This window comes from Anguilla rostrata, chromosome 5 (genome assembly GCF_018555375.3).
Source record: "Anguilla rostrata isolate EN2019 chromosome 5, ASM1855537v3, whole genome shotgun sequence".
NCBI classification, from domain to species: Eukaryota; Metazoa; Chordata; class Actinopteri; order Anguilliformes; family Anguillidae; genus Anguilla; species Anguilla rostrata.
In genome coordinates this window covers 28223164-28241293 of record NC_057937.1, presented here as the reverse complement: position 1 = coordinate 28241293, position 18130 = coordinate 28223164, and the positions used below count along the sequence as shown (strand labels likewise).

Here is an 18130-nt window from a genome sequence, read left to right as displayed (position 1 = left end):
GTTATACACCTTGCAGCCTTAGGAGAATCATTTTGGTAATATTTAAATGGTAATGAAGGCATAAGCAAATTGCCAACAGTACCACACTATTAATATGAAAATCCTGTTATTGTACAAGTGAAAATTACACCATTAACTCCTGGGAGTATTTGTAATGTCAAAATTTTCATGCACAATAAAAGCAAAATTATTTTACTTCAAGTCTTTATACTTTTAGAACAGCCCTGGCAAATAAATAATTTATTTGCACAGGAAAAAAAATCACTTCATCAAGGGAAAAAGATTGAATCTTTACATTGGCATTAAATGGCTGTTCATTAAGATATATGTAATAGAGTTAAAAATGCATTCCTGGTTTTAGTGACTTTCACCAAGATTTAATGTTTGAAATAATAATATTGTCATCACAATACATGTTATTGACCAATGGTATGAACAATGTAATGGAAAAAGTATTTTCCATGTAATTTGGATATGACATTTTAGCTATTCACTGTGTGGCCTAGCTAGCCACTGTTACATAAAATGTGATGCTAGTTAAACACCAAAAAGGCCATGTTTTTTTTTATCTTAAACCGCTAAGCCTGATGCCCAGTGGTGTCAGGCTCATCCATCATTACAGCATTGCTTTTCAGCACCCACAGTGACCTAATTTCATAAAGATTATGAAACAGTGTGTTGCAAAACTACTTTCTTGAAATAAAGGACACAACTGTATCAATTTCAACATTGTTATTTCAAATTTATATACATTTTGTAATACAGGTAATGGAAAAGGCCAAGGCTTATGCATTACAGGCACATTGAGTAAAGCACTATAATGTAATGTAATGTAATGCACTAAAATGTGCAATACAAGCAAAACACAAAATGGAGAAAAAAGTTAAAGAAATACAAAGTGCAATATTTAAAAAAAATATATTTCTTCAGTCCTAATACATTCCATTCGCTTCTCCTTTCCTTTCCCATTTCCCTTGCCCCTGCCTTACTCATCAGTTCCACAGTTTGGTTGCACAGCTTTCCAGTGCTTCCTCTGGTCCCATTCGTTTCTGTGATTTTGTCATCCTGTAGTCTATTCAGAGTTTATCCGAAGTTGCCGTTTCAGTGAGCAACCTAAAGTATGTTGGAGGCGTCATCTCCATGGAGTTTAAGTCCCATCATTTCTATGACTACAGTGCAATACAATTGATCCCCACACTGAAGTCAAAAATCAAAGTACATCATCTTCACCAAATGATTGAAGCGAATAAATTCTGTGTGATTATATGTGAAAAATTAGGTTTGAAAGTGCTTGAACTCAGCAATTTGTATCAAAGTATCACACATTCAGTTCTTGAATAGCGTGACAGAGGAGAGAACAACCCATTCAAACCTGGGCATCATCACATGTCACCTGGCAGTGAGTTTTGTGAAGAAAATGACATAAAATGCCTGTATTTCTTTAATGAGTCTTTAATGATTTTTTTAAATTCTAGCAACACAGTTATTTTAAACAGGGTATTGCATTCGTGCTGTTGTAGTAATTTTATTTTAAAGTAATAATCTCGAAGATTTTCATTAAAATAAAGTAAGTCACTATCTATCGCCTAATTAGGTAACACAATGGTGATTGAGCCTATTGTTATATTAATTATTATTATTATTATTATTATTATTATTATTATTTATGATTAAAGAACTGGGTGTCTGTGGCGACATTCCCGGGAAAAAATCACAAGCGGCGTACTGTTTTTTCCGGTGTCTGCTAGCGTTACAATAACAAAGAAAGGGGGGGTAGGGCGGGGGGGTTACAGAACCCTAAAAAGTTTTTGTGTAACATGAGAGGTCATATTATTTGTTGATGTAGATACTAAATTACATAGCTATTTGCACAGCTAACGCTAGCTACCGGACCATGTCAAGAAAGACAACATTAGTTTAGACAATGTTGCGCACAGTATCCATCTCTCATATCAGGGAACGTTGCGTTAGCTAGCTAGCTAATGTAATTAACACAATCTAATGTCAGCTAACAATTAGAAAAAAACGCTAGCTAACGCTACCAACCGGTACCGACCTCACAAACCATCTCTCGACTGCAATGCTACCTTGTTGCAATGTTGCAATGTAGCTAACTAAAGGCAAGTTCAGATCAATGATTCGCAACGAGACTGGATGCAACTTGCAAAATTCCAAGATGCCTGATTGCAAACGTTCTAAAACTGCACTTGGCGATTTGACAAGGTGGGTCTTTTGAGACCCCAGGGCAGGCAATGGCTCTGCTACTAACCAGTTCACACCGCTGCAATTTTCTCTGCAACATTCTAAAACCGTTTCGTCTCGTTGCGAATCATTGATCTGAACTCGCCTTAACGTTACCGTTATTTACATTGCCATCAAGTTCATCAATATATTATAATGATCGGAATAAAGCCGGGGTATAGGTGGAGCAGGTGTAAAGATGTCAAGCCAGAGAAAACTAAATAAAAGAATACGGCAGTATTAGCGGGATTAGCGTTGTTATTATTTTATTACGCTTCCTCATATGTTCCTTCAGCCTTGATGCCCTTTTTTGATGAAATCTCCTTTGTTTTTGTTTTATTCTTCTTGTTCTGATTGCTAATTTAACACTCAGCTCAGCTTTATTCTCGGACAGTTTAGCTAGCAAAACCAGAAACACCAGGGGTAACATTTTGCAAGGCAGTTGTTTCAAAAATATCACACAACAATCATTCACAAAAAAGACTGTTCATTGTGCACGAGATACATAATTGCACGAGCCAAAGCGAATCCCGCAAATTCTTCTCTGCAGTGTAAAGATGTTCATACCGGGCAAAAGGTGGATAAAGAATGTTTGTGGAAATTGAGCATCACTAATTCTACCCCAGGTCTGCTACAGCATTTTAACCCGGCTTGGCAGTGTAAAGACAGCTTAAGTTAGCCTAATGTTAGACAACGAATGAGTATGTACATAACGTTACTTTTATAACAACCATTTTTTATTCAGTAAATAGTAAGTGCTATAGTTGACGTGGCCCAGGTGCCAACTGACTGACATCACACAGGCGACACTGGTTGGATCTGGTTGGATCTATGGAAAGTGAGGTCCAAAAACACACCTGCAATTACTGCTTCTCCCCATTGGTACCGCCAAAGAGAACGAAATGGAAATCTTCGAGATTGTAACTTTAAACTACGAACATCTGATGGTGTCGGCTCTGGACTTTCTTGTGTGTTAACATCATGAGGTCACAAGAAACTGAAAATTAAAATAGTTTTATTTTGTTTTTATTATGATTTGCACAGACTGACTGTTACCTAAATTTATGATGATCATATACTATGTTGCGTGTACGTCCTGTCTTCAGGTATGCTGATGTTGTTTGTTTAATTTTATGATGTTATCTAAATCTAGCTAGTTAACTAAGCCATGCAACGTGCGTGCATAGTCAAGCTAAATTCTAGAGTCTAAAATGCTAGATGCAGGCTAGAATGTTTCTTTAGAATCAAACATATTTCTTGTTAAAAGGTTAATTGTTTATACTTATATAAGTGCAGTTCCCTATACTAAAAACAGGAAAAGGTATCACAATGTTGTGGTAAAAAAAAAAAAAACAATACAATCACCGTTTTCTACTGAATATGGATGCGCAGAAATTGCTTGTTGCCTGGCAACTTTCTAGGCAGACACCATTACGATCTGAAAGAGATGGTCCATTTCCAAATTTTATGATAATTCCATACTATGTTGCGTGTGTATCCTGTCATCAATCCTGTCCTCAAAATGAAAAGGGAAAAGCAGAGCTCCTTGTGTCCCTGGTCCTTCACTGCTGAACAAATGAGCAAGATTGCTGCCTCAGTGACAGCCGTTGCATACACTCTCAGAAAATAAGGCATGAAAAAATGCCTAAAAGGCACAACCGGTTGTCACATAAAATTGTATCCCTAGCCAGCACTGCATAAATAATTTGTACATTTTTTGCTTGTGAAATGTACTTACTACTATCCATAGTAGATCATTATTGTTCTTTCAGGGTACATTTGGGAAATTTGTTTCCAAATGTAACTCCAATGTACCTTTATTTCTGAGAGTGTACCATCAGGTTTATTGGCATAATAATTAAAATATAAGCAACTATATCCATTCCTTGACCTGACACCCACAAAAACTTACAAAGACCCATAGAGACTACCTGCAGCAGGAAGCTTTTAAAAGTGTAGTTATCAGTAGTTATCTGTCAATTAGTTCTGTTTAGAATGTTTTATTTGAGCATATTGTTTTGCATTGTGTCATGAATACGTTTGATCTGATATTGACTGCAATGAGACTGCAACTCTTACATGGGCAAGGCCCATAACCTTATGGTATTCTTATGGTTAACAAGGTTCAGACTCTGATGTGAAAAGTTCTTGCCCAGCTTCCAAGGATATAACTTGTGAGAGAAGCAATGGTACTGATGAAGTGGGATCTCATGGAAGTAGAGCTCCTACTAGAAGTGAGAATTCAAGCTAGTTTTGTCACTGAACTGCAGCATACTGTAACACTGACTAAAACTGGGTTCAACTAATGAGATTGCCTGACACCAATCTGAAAAACTGAAAATGACCTTTAAATTTACTCCTAGGAATAATTTACTCCTATGAAGTTACTCCCATGAATAATGAGATCTACAGTATTTTAGAAATAGCTTTAAAGGAACTCTCAACATATTTAAGAAGCCAGACAAGGCCTCTTATCCCTGTTTGTAGAGTTTAATAAAAATAACAATATAATAGCATTGTTATTATTTTTATTAGTTCATTTATCTATTTATTTACTATTATTATGAATAGCGTAGGCTATCAACCCATTCTGAGGTCTGTAATATTTTAGGCTACTGAGAGATATTCCACTTAGGGATGAGCGAGTACACCATTATCTGTATCTGTTCAACCAACAAAATTATCTGTATCCGTATCTGTACTCGGAATGGGCGGGGCTTAAACCGGACGTGGATGGGGCATAACCGGAGGTTGGTATTTTAACGTCTTAGCAAAGCCCCTAGTGGTTTGCACGCCAGCGAGATTACTGAACTCAGACATTCAGTGCTACTGCAACCAAAGTATGAGTTAAAAACAGAAAGGCTTTATTTTAGTTTCATTAGTAGACGATACATGACAACTATGCCGAATACGGAATTTCGCCATGCCACCATTGTCGCTCTGGTCGTTCATTTAACACGCACCCCCTCCCTGCAGTCTCATCTGAAACTACACCCCCCACCCATGACATAATGGACAATATTGTCTATCTGGGCATTCATAAAAATATTCTTTCACCACTCAAAAATCGTATTCCGTCATAGCAACAAGATAAACCCGACAATAGCCCTAAGATATGTCAATACAGCAGTGAAAACGCTGCTCACTAAATAACGAAATAAACGAGACAAAGTTTTAAAAAATGATACCATGTCATTCTACAGTCAATATCTGGGACTAAATATTGAATACATACACAACCTTAACGTTGGTTTTACCTTTTGAGACTAAGTGGTCATATATTGTCTTGGACAATCCATTTGGGAAATATATGCGCATTTGTGATGCCTGGGTACCTTCCAATATAGCTGTGCGTAATACCACACGTGTCGTTTACGTTTTTGTCGCCCTTTTTAGTACAGTCCTGCTTGATTGACAATTCATTTATTCAGTAGGTGAGAGTATAAGCTTTCTAACGATGTATAACATGTCTAATTTTGCTTTTGGAATAGCGTTTTATAGGTCAGCGTAACCGGAAATTTTCTTATCATCGCATTCATCACTTATGCATTCAATCTATGTTAGCAGAAAATATGCTGTTATCGTTACTTTGGTTTATTCGTTTTTTAAATTAACTGACGGTGTGAAGACAGTAGTAGACAGAGCGCGCCAGGTTACAGTTGGCTAACCATGATGTGCTGTATGTCTTGTGATTTCAGGTGATCGATGACGTCTAAATTTGCACAAAAAAGTGATATTGCATTAGTACAGTGGATGTATAAGAATACTAGGATACCAATGATGCTAGTAGAGTGTGTGTATGAGATCGCTAAATGTTAGGAAATACAAGTACATGTTTATATCATGTAGTCGCTAGCTAACCGACTAGTTAGCCCCACTGTAGCAAGCTAGAAGCTAGAAATGTCCGTTTGTAATCAGTAATATGTGCTTACGTGTGAATGTCCAGTGAATGTGTGTTTAGTTATGGTGAGAATAATATGTTGATCCGAATCTGAGAATTGCTAACTTTATTTTATTGAGAATATATGACAATAGATAATGGATCGCTGTGACGATGGCAAGATTGTGTTGTGTGGCGCAGCAGCAGTGAACGTTGTATAGGCTCTGTGTAGAGGAGGAGCTCTGTGTGTGGCTGGCCTATCACGAGTACAAATATTGACACATTTTACTCGAATGGTACTCGTGCTTGTAAAAAGTACATTATCCTTACTGGATACTTGTTTCATCCAAGTTTTCGGCTCAACCCTAATTCCATTGTTATTGGATGATACAGCATTAATGAAACTTACCTTTCCAGCCACTTGCAATCAAGCACTGAGACTAGTGAAGGGATAGAACTGTCTTATATGTGTTTGAGAAAGCCTGATGAAAGAAAGAATGGACCAGTATTTTGCAGTGAGATGGCTGTAGGGGAGTGTTTCTATGTCTGGGGTTGAAGCTTGGGTAAAGATGGCAATGAGTGGCTGGACTCACCTCCTGCTGCAAGTCTTTGATGATTTTGCTCTTCCTCTCCATTTCTGTCTTCAAGAAATTGATCTGACAAGATGAAAGAGAGTCATTAGGACTGATTTCCCAAATTTATTCTCTATGATTTTCATCTGAAATATCTTCCAGTAAATGACAACAAGAGAAAAAATATGCATTGGTTTAACCAATTTTATGTTTTGGATAAAGCACAGAAAATAGATTTTTTTTAGAACTTATGGCTACACAAAATTAAATTAAAATGGCATTGTCAATATGAGAACCAGAGCTGTGCCAATGAAAGTCAAGTAATCCATTGCATGAGGCTAAGGAGAAAAAAAAAAGAAAAACAGACAGAGAAATAGGAAAATCAACTGTTTGGAACATCATTAACCCCTTAGCGCACATGCCAAATCTTGTCAATCCTTGCCCATTTAGGGGGTACCCTATTTAAAGCTTTATAACTCCTGATGTGAACATCACAGAGACTTGAAAAATGGCTTAAATGAAGCAAGACATTTGTACAATTTAGAATACTAATGCAGATTAGTTTATATACATAATTCTGGAAGAAATAAAGTGCCACAAATGCAATTGTCTAGACAAAAAAAATCTAAAATGAATTTGCACTTTTTTAGTTTGCAATGAAATACTGAGAGATTGCATATATACAGCAGGTTAAACTATGTGCTGGATCAAAAACTTCTTGACCACAATCTAAATAAAATCTAAGTGTGAATATGTAGATATACTGTAGATGTATGAAGCAAAAACTAAGCAGTGTACCCAGCGTCTCCAAATCTATCCAAAATGTCTAAATTATGCATTGCTGTGAATCACAACATATTCACGTATTTCACTACAAATCAACTGTTTTGACTCAAGAAAATCACTGTTGCATCATTTTCAAGGCAGAATTACAAGCTTTCAGTCAGTACAGTGGTCTAAAATATCTAGGGGTCCAGAAACATATCCAAAATCTCTCCAAAATTAAATAAAATGTTTTATGTCCATTATAAAGCATATAAATGAGCCCCTTATGAAGTTTTAAGATGGAACACTGCTATCAGGTTCAAAAATAATGCAAAAATATTGTCACACAATGCGGTACAGTACCTAAATGTGCAATTAACTCTTGTATGTATTTCTATACTTCGTACTCTCGTATGTTTTCTTGTATGGGGATGGGACGGCGACATGAAAACAATTTTCAACCGTCCACCACGTTTTCCCTACAAACACACTACGTTGTGACAACATTGCTCTATGGTCGCAAAATAACCAGTCCTCATGGAGACTGTTCTGCAACGTTGCAGTAACGTTATAGAATTACGTAAATACGATGTAATTTAATAACGTAACAATTATGTTATATCACAGTCCTCATCATTACTTCATTTGAAACGTTACTGGTAGGTTGTCAGAACGTTTGTAAATGACGTATTGGCTTACATTAAAATATCTATCTGTCTATGCGTTTAAACTTGTAAAAAAAATGGACTGCATTTATATAGCGCTTTTATCCAAAGCGCTTTACAATTGATGCCTCTCATTCGCCAGAGCAGTTGGGGGGTTAGGTGTCTTGCTCAAGGACACTTCGACATGCCCAGGGCGGGGTTTGAACCGGCAACCCTCCGACTGCCAGACAATCGGTCTTACCTCCTGAGCTATGTCGCCCCTGTTAACTTGTCGCCCCTGTTAACTTGGACCGTTAACACGTTATATCCAATGCAGGATTTATTATTATTATTATTTATTTATTTATTTATTTATTTTTATTTATATATACATATATGATATGATGGATAAGCAGGTATAGGGTTCTAGGGTGGCTGACATGGATAGGGATTTTATAGTAGGACTAGGTGTGAAGCATGGAGGATAAAATATAGTTTAGGGTGAAGGGATTTTTGAGTGTAAATCTATTGTCTGATACACACTCCGGAGCAGAAGGTGGCAGTAATTCACCAATAAGCTGTACACCACCCGCTGTAAAACAAGAAGACGACGACGTTATATCAAATCCCATGCGCATATTGCTGTGACGTGCTCTTGGAAGAAGGTCGCTGTGATTTCAAATTCTCCTTGGGAAAATCTGGGTTTGACGGCGTTCAAGAGCAGGTAAGCGTTTCATTATGCCTTACAATTTTTAACTGAATTTATTAATGCAACAATACTGGATGCCAACCGCCGTAAAAGCTAACAAGAAGAACTGAATGCATTGCAGACCTTTTCAGTTAGTAGTATGTGCAATGTAATGTTGGAGTCCTACTTTCAGCATGCATGTTTGCAGTTCTAGCTGAATGTTGCTAATGCTTTAAGTTAGCCATTGAAATGGTGATGTTCAGACCTGGCGTCTGTTCTGGGACTAATTTGAGTTAGTGTTCTGTTAGATAACATATTTGCTAATTTGTGTATTTAACGCTAATAGCCCAGTGCAAATGTAATGTAAGACCAGCTAACATTACCTAGCTGATCTCGGCGATGGCCTGTTTAGTTAGCTAACAATTGAGCTAATTCAACATGTATAAACGGCGGTCCGTAAAGCACCTTTGTTCATGCATTGTTGCCGACGCCGCTTTTGAAAGCTAACGTATGTGGCGCTCTTTTGAAAGCCGTAATTCACCTTGTCCACGTCCTAATGAGATATCAACATGCTGGTTAAAATATGCATCATAAATGCATAAAAATTGTTGTGTGGTGTTCATTTGGTTTTTGGTGTTTGACAAACTGGAGCTAGCAAGACTTTTCAAGCTAGCATTGTTGGCGCCTCTTTTGAAAGCTATTTTTGCGCTCTTTCGAAAGCATTTAGCTAAACATTATTTCCATTAGAAATAAAAAAACTCAACTTCCCCCCCCCCCCCCCCAAATCCTCTAGCATTATTACTGTATACCTGGTGTAATCGTGGCCTTAAAAAAATTAAATAAATAAATTGGCTTTGCGCCAGTGCATTGTGTAATCAATATCAATCAAGAGTATTTCTCTGTATTTTCACCAAATACTGACTTAAATTGATTTTTTTTTGCAGAGTTCTCTACATTTGGCGCAACAGCTCAAATGGAAACTAGAGCACAAGATCAGAATAAAGGTAGTTATGGATATTATATGGAAACAGCTCTTTGCTCATTGACTGTTTGTCATTGTCAAAACACAACTACGATTTTAGCCTGCTGCGTGTGTTACTCAATGCATTTTTCTTACTTGGTCCAATTTCATATCCTTTCAGCTCCCTCACATGGCCTTATGACTGTTGCCCCAGTGAAGAACTCGAGGTCCAGCCTTCCCCACTCAAGACATCCCTGAGACAAGAGTGACTGTATTCCAAGTAGAACAATGCACGGGAGGCCTGTGAATTTGGGCAGTGTGATTTGGAACTGTATAGTACAAAATAAGATTCTATTGAGCTCTTATAACCTTATTAAATAGCTAACATGGAAAGCATTTTTGAAAATTAAGTAACATGAAAAAATGAATGTGACATGTCTTTAAGAGTGATTGCAAGCCCTTAAAAAGTCTTAAATTGTCTTAAATTTATTTTTGTTCATAAAATTGTCTAATACATCATGACAGTTGAATATATCATGGTGTATTTATTGGTGGTTACAATGCGTTTGTATTTTAATGGTAAAAGCCCGCAATGTGTCCTTTTTTTGGACCAAAATAAACATTTGGACAAATGTCAATGTTGTCGTTTTAGATAATTGGAAAAATGTCAAGTAGCTAAGAGTACAACTTGCCTGTGCTTACTTGTGTGGCAAACTGTCTTAAATGTTATTCTAAGAAGCATTTAAAATCTAAAAAGCCTTAAATTTAACTTGCTAATGCCTGCAGACATCCTACTTTAATATGTGGGGGATCCTAACTTAAATGTAGTTCACCGCTTGAAAAAGACAAAAATACTCAACACTGTTATAATGTTGAAATCATTGGCATATGGTTACTGTCCTGAAACTACAACAATGCAAGACAATGTATATTTTATTGATAAGCAGTTTTGGGTGTTCTAAACTAGTTCTTTAGTTTAGTGCACTTCATTCTGTTGACATATCAAGAAATTGTAATGATGGTAATGCCATCATTTTATCAGAAAAATACTAGGGAGGAGGTAGTCATGATATTCTGTCAATATGCTGCAGTTGATGCTTATGATGGTGGTGGAAGTGATTGGTGATGCGTAAGTACTGTATATTATACTAGCACATATGTTTTGGGGGACCTGCTATGGACATTGGACACTAGTGAAAGTCACCCTTTTTATGTTGTTTTTGTATCTAGTTTTGTATGTTTGTCTCATTATCTGTACCATAATTATGGTTTCTTCAGCACATATTGCCTACCTAGAAATGTAACTTGAACCTGATCTCAATGGTATTCTATGACAATAAAGGCTTTCTATCCTATTTGGGCTTGATATGTGTACATTTTGTATTGCTGCACTGAGTATCTTTGAAAATAAATTTTGAAGATATGAATTACAGAAGCAATGGCATTTCATTGGTAGGATAGAATGGAGATCAAAATTACAACACCATGATATACCTTTTGTTAATACATAAAATCTAAATGTATGGTCAGGGTTTAGTAAGTAAGTGACCAATCAGCGACATTGTGGAAAGGTAAATAACGTAATAAAGAAGTTTAAACAATGTGTCAGCGACGTAAATCTATAACGTTACGACGGATGACTGCCTGGCGACATAATCACAACGTCGGGCTAAGGTTATTCTATTTCATTGTCAAACGTATAGTTGTAAGGACGTAATTGTTACGTATCCACAACGTTGTTTTGCGACGTGGCGCTGGTCTTACGTTTTTACGTTAATACTACGCAATATGATACGTAAAGCAGACGTTATGAGACCAATAGAGGACGTTAATAGTACGTCGCCACAACCACATTTTGTTAGTAGGGTTGACAATGCTCCAAGTCTCACGTCATCACTGTTGCATGCTTCAAAAAAACTATTACACTACTAACTAACGCTTACATTACAGTGGGAAATATCCACATTATATAATACCACTAACCTATTTAAAGACACTCAATTTAAAAAATAATGTATATATAAGTATTTTGAGCAGTAATACTTACATAGCAATGATGAAATATTATCTGTTTTCAGTAGATGGAGACAGAGACAGGAAATAAATGAGTAGTTCTATCCGCTCCTGTCTTACACCAGAAAACTATGTCAGCTAGGTCTATCAGCAAACATATGGCTTAGCTATGCTCAGAAGTCCTCAATAATAATAGTATTTTCCAAGAAACTTCGAAAAATCTTTGACAAGGTTTCCTTAGCAGCATCTTTGTTTTACTGCTACCACGTGAATTCGTAATTGAATGCGATGATAAGAAAATGTCCGGTTACGCTGACCTATAAAACACTATTCCAAAAGCAAAATTAGACATGTTATACATCGTTAGAAAGCTTATACCCTCACCTACTGAATAAATGAATTGTCAATCAAGCCAGGCTGTACTAAAAAGGGCGACGACGCCGTAAACAACAGGTGTGGTATTACGCACAGCTATTTTGGAAGGTACCCAGGCATCACAAATGCGCGTATATTTCACAAAAGGATTGTCCAAGACAATGTATGACCACTCAATCTAAAAAAAAAATGGACATCTCTACGCGTAAAACCAACGGAAAGGTTCTATATTTATTCAATATTTAGTCCCAGATATTGACTGCAGAATGACATGGTATCATTTTTTAAAACTTTTTCTCGTTTACTTTGTTATTCAGTGAGCAGCGTTTTCACTGCTGTAGCATATCTTAGGGCTATTGTCGGGTTTATCTTGTTGCTATGACGGAATACGATTTTTTGTGGTGAAAGAATATTTTTGTGAATGCCATTATGGGTGGGGGGTGTTTTCTAGGTGAGACTGCAGGGAGGGGGTGCGTGTTAAATGAACAACCAGAGCGATGATGGTGGCACTGCAAAACTCCATATTCGGCATAGTTGTCGTGTATCGTCTGCTAATGAAACTAAAACAATGTGTTTCTGTTTTTAACTCATACTTTGGTTGCAGTAGCACCGAATGTCTGAGTTTAGTAATCTCGGCACGCCGGCGTGCTGACCACTAAGGGCTTTGCACTATGAGGTTAAAAAGAAAAATACTAGTGAGCTCAGTAATTGCAAAGGGCCAGGTAGGCCAAGGAAGACCTCTAAACACCTGTCTGACAGATCAGAAACACTCCTCTGGAGGCAGGATAACCACTAGTTAGCTACAAAAATGGGATGGCCAGGTTACAGTTTACAGTACCTAAAAGACTGTTCTGGAAAAAGGTCTTGAGAGATGAGACCAAGATTCACTTGTATCAGAATGAGGGCAAGAGCAAAGTGTGGAAGCCTAAAGTACCAACTCAGGATCCAAAGCACCCCATCTCACCTGTGAAACATGGTGGTGGGGGTGTTATAGTTTGGGCATGTATGGCTGCTACAGGTAATGGCTCATTTGTCTTCATTAACAATGTAACTGCTGATAGCAGTAGCATAATTTATTCTTAAGTGTACAGAACCATCTGCTCAAGTACAAGCAAATACCTCCAAACACATTGGACAGTGGTTCATCCAGGATGAATCATCCCACAGCAAGACAATGATCCAATAAGTCGTCTGCTCTCAGAAAGGCCATGTTGTAAAATGTTCAGCAGAGTATCAAAGACAGTAGGTGCATCAGGTAACTGTTTCGGATAGAGGGTAGCCTTGTTCAACAATTTACATGTATAAAAATATCTAGCTAACAATAGCTACCGTGAACCATCAGATAGATAGCTAACTTTAGACTAGCTATTGAACTTAGAACCATCACTAGCTAGTGCGACCAAGCTCGGTGACTAAATGGAACATGTTTTGTTGCATTATCAGAAAGCTATGCAACAATGAAAGAGATTTCATTGTTTTAACTGGACTCTTGGAGATCAAATTTTCAGTGTAGCTAAAATGCCAGTCTGTAAGTCTGTAATCCTGTAATCGTGCTTGCCAATGAGGTGTAAGTGGAAATGCTGATGCACTTTCATGTGGAGTGCGGAGAAGCCAGAAAATGAGAGGTTTTGTGGGGGATGGTGGGAGTGTGTCCCTTTCTCTGTGGGTAGGGGCAATGGCTGTTACGTTTTTCAAAATATTTTCACAATACGGTTGATGATAAGGTTACCTACTGTATCTTTACCTAACTATTTTTTTTTTTTTTAAATGTGACAATATAGGTAAAACCTCAAAAATATTCTTAGTCCTCAAAAGTTACCTGTGATTTTGTATGACAGAAAAATGTGACATGACAAAAGAAAACATCTGCTCAACAAGACCCAATAATTAATTAGGAAAGACTAAAGGGGTGGAAACAAAGACTTCACCTGTTGAATAATCAAGAACATAACAGTACAGACACCACTCATCATCATGCTAACACAGCCAAGTACTAACGATTGAATAAATTCCATCCTAACCATAAGGAGCCCCAAAGGAATTATCTGAACACATCTAACATTAAACATTGAACTAACTTAAAAAGTAAAACACATTGATGAGAGAAATTCATTTCTTTAATACATATTAAACACCATTTAAAATGCCTAAGGTCTGCCAAAAAGCACACTAGATGGAGATGGTTTTCAACACCATCTAGTATCCCCAATCTCCAAATCTGAAGCCCTGTTCATGACCTCTTTGGGTACCAAACCTCTCGTTCTCTCTTCAGATGCCATTCAGTAAACATATAACAGAAAAAAGCATGTTGTTTGTTATAGAGGTGGAATTACTGTAACCAGGGTCGTAGGAGTGAGTTTGACATTGGGGGGAACACATTTGCAACCCAGCCCCTACCCCTGCCTGCCCCCTTGGAGTGGCCATTACGAAGAGCTGAATGCCATAGAAAATTTGTGGACTGAACTGAAAAAAACGTGTCCGAGCAAGGAGGCCCACAAACCTGACTGAGTTACACCAGTTATGTCAGGAGGAATGGGCAAAAATCCCGGCAAAGTATTGCTTGTGGAAGGCTACCCCAAGCATTTGATTCAACTTAAGCAATTAAATGGCAATGCCACCAAATACTAACAAAGTGTATGTAAACTTTTGACCCACTGAAAATCTGACATAGTACATAAAAGCTGAAATAAATCTGTCTATTAGCTATTATTTACAAATGATCTCTTATGGAAATAAAGTAGATTCCCTAACTGACTTAACATACATAGGAAATGTATGGTAATATGAAATGTGTGGAGTTGTGAAAAATTGAGTTTGAATGTCTTTAGCCTAGGTGTATGTAAACTTTTGGCCTCAACTGTAATACATGTGCTATAAATGTGTCTGACACTGAGTGTGGGGTGCAGGTGAGGTATGCCAGCTGAACAAGGTTGAAGAAGAGCTACTCTACACCTCAACACCATCTCCCTTCCACCTCTCTACCCATCCAAACCCTCTACTGACACATGGAATCTATCAGATCTATCCAAACATATTCATTTACATTATCTGAGAATACGACAGAGAAAGAAAAATAGATAGATAGATAGTTTGTTTTCAAGAGCAAATTCTTTTCAGGTATGTGCAGGCATCTGAGAACATTCCAAAAACATAACACATATTCAAAAAAAGTCTTTGAATTCCCTTTTCTCCCTACTAAACTTTCACTCTAAAAAAATAAAGAAAAATATTTGATCACAAAAAACTCAGCTACACTTTTTCCTTCCATACCATCATCGAAATGCTGTTCAGCTGAATATTATGTAAATATGTAATGTGTACGTGTGTCCACCATCGTAATATAATGTGATGTGCCACATTAAATGTTGGACTGGATCTCTTTCTGGACTGCTTTTGTTGCCACATTATTGGATGAAAGAATGCTGGAAATAATAATGAAATGTAGACTGCCAAGTCAGCCTCTGGGCAGTCTCACTATAATCACAGATCTATAATTGACTTTTAAAAATGTTGGCAAGATATCAGACAATGCACCAAAGAAAAGATGGCATATAATAAGATATCTAATGAAAGGGATGGTTCACCCAAATTGCATAATTCTGCAATAGTTGTCCATGGGTAGTACTTTCCACAAACTGGCCCTTCTGCTTCTCCTGCTATGGTGCAGCTAATAGTGGAATTGGACCCAGAAATTCATTATTAGCTGCAGTATTACAGGAGAAGCAGAAGGGCAAGTTTATGGAAATTACTGTCCGTAGATAATTATTATAGAATTAAGCAATTTGGGTGAGCTACTTTTATTTTAAATTGAACTATCCCTTTACTTTGGCACGGGAAAAACTATGGTTAAAAACTCAGTTAATGCTCATGAATAAAAATTCTGCATGCTTCTGTCTCTAATTTTCCATACGCATGGGTTCAGGAGCCCTGTTCTTAAAGAAAAATACCTGATTTCCTTTAGACGTTAAAATACAGATGCAATTACCTTTGCCGCAACGGCCACCAGCCATGAAATCAGCTGTAGCAGGTCATAAATGCATAAATTGCCATTCTCCTTCCATATTTATATGGTCCAACATCAGAATGTCCTAAAATACATTTGCATTAACCCAGACATGCACATTTTAGGGATGCCGCTTATATTTTACCAGCACAAACCTCCTATGCGGCACTTACTAAGGATTTCAGCAGGGCTTTTATAGACGCTAATGAGACAAAAAGCATTTGTCCATAAGTATGGCCCTTAGTTAAAATATATTTGAAAAAAAATATGATGAAATTGTTGTGTATATTTATTAATTTTGAACTGCGCCTTTTTTCTAAATTTACAAAATTCTCGAAGTCTACCCTTAGAAACCCATTTTACAGGTTACCTGCAGGTACCTGGGCCAATGCCAATTGAACAGCCTGAGGACAGAGTGATGTATAGTAAGCAAAAAGAACTGCTGCATCAATTTAGTTTGAGCTCTGAGAATCTGTTCAGACACTGTAGACAACGGAGAAGTGAAAGAGTAAATGACAGAGGCAGTAGGACCTTTATTCGATGATATAAAAATAAAAGGGGTTGAGACAGCATTTCACAGTGTAATACCAAGCAGTTATTTCATGGCAGGGGTGAGAAATATTTGTTTCACCAGAGGCAAACCCCCTTCACTTGCAGACAAGTCAGTTGCCATGACTAACAACGCTCTTCTGATTATTCGTTTTCAACAAGAGAAGACAGCAAAACTAGAGGAATATTGCAAGAGAGATAGTGCTGACAAACTACTAAATACCTTCATTCATTAAATTGATCCTAACTTCAGCCGGCTGTCTTTTCTATAACGTCATATTTGCTATAATTCTATAATTTTCTATAAAGTCATATTTGCACATAGATGCAGTAATCGTGTTGATACTAACTTTTTAACTTTCCTCACTTTTTAAAGTCAAAGCAACCACAAATCAAATTAATCGCAGTCCTGTGTGTATTCAATGAGCTTGAAGTCATCTTGATCATGCAATTCAGGGAGCCTGTAACAGCAGATCCATTATATGGATCAGTGAATCAGCACATCATTAATCCTTCAGATCAAGTGAATATCCTTGCATATATTTGATTTGTGAAGGAGGAAACTGCTATCAAAAATCATAAGTGGAAAATGGGTGGCGACAGGTGACATGATGAAATTGTGATTTAACGCATTGATTCATTGTTCAGTGGAAATCGTGCTCTTGAGAAAGTGATCACTAAAAATGACTTTTTTTAATCAAGCATGCAGTAAACGTTAAATTATCCAAGCAGGAAAGTAAAGTACACAGAACAGATGTGAGAAGCATTCACTTTAGAAGTTTGCTGTCATTGCAATCTGACCTCAATGGTTTGAGGGTTGGGACCCAAAACCTGCTAAGATCTCAAACAGCTGACGAATGCATATTGGCACAGTAGGTTCACACCACAGGCAGAACAATAAACCATCAATGTATTAAAACATCCAAAAAAGTACCAGACAAGCTCACACTATTTTAGTGCTCTTTATTGACATATTTACGTTGTTGAATGCACTGCACTGAATCCGAAATGTGATGTGTCAACGGATGCATATATAGTAATGTTATTCTTATATACTTGATGAAGTGGTGATTGAATCATTAAGTGAAATGGCTTCCACAATAACCTTAATGCTTATTTAACACGAGGTATGAAATGCTATTGCTATGCCTGGTGCTATTTAAATTTTAATTAAATAAATATTATAAATCTAAATTGAAACATGGTCCTGCGACAATTCATTTCTGATGTGACAAATGAAGAGAGAAAGATTTGTAGGTGTTGGACTTATTTGCTAGCTAGTAACAGATTTTCTTAAATGTTAGTCAGTATTCCTGTAATATGTTTCTGTGTTCCACTACTGTTGTATATTGTATGTGCTGTATGTCCCTCTGGGATGTCGTAGGGCTAACTGCTGGACTACTGATTTTATGTCTTCAAGAAAAGAATAAAGGAGGAAA

General features: G+C 37.1%; 1 protein-coding gene and 1 long non-coding RNA gene across 6 annotated transcripts in view; one reads left to right on the top strand and one right to left on the bottom strand.

Moving 5' to 3' along the window:
- The window catches only part of luzp2 (leucine zipper protein 2), a 327898-nt gene that overhangs the window by 95297 nt on the left and 214471 nt on the right, over positions 1–18130 (bottom strand). For all 5 annotated transcript variants that reach the window (XM_064335713.1, XM_064335712.1, XM_064335715.1 and 2 more), the window contains exon 5: positions 6715–6777. In XM_064335713.1, the coding sequence (XP_064191783.1) occupies positions 6715–6777 (63 nt within the window). The remainder of the gene's footprint in view (positions 1–6714; positions 6778–18130) is intronic.
- On the top strand, positions 8616–10270 carry LOC135256110 (uncharacterized). Its single transcript, XR_010330381.1, has 3 exons — positions 8616–8826; positions 9735–9794; positions 9933–10270. It is a non-coding gene; the product is annotated as an uncharacterized LOC135256110 (long non-coding RNA).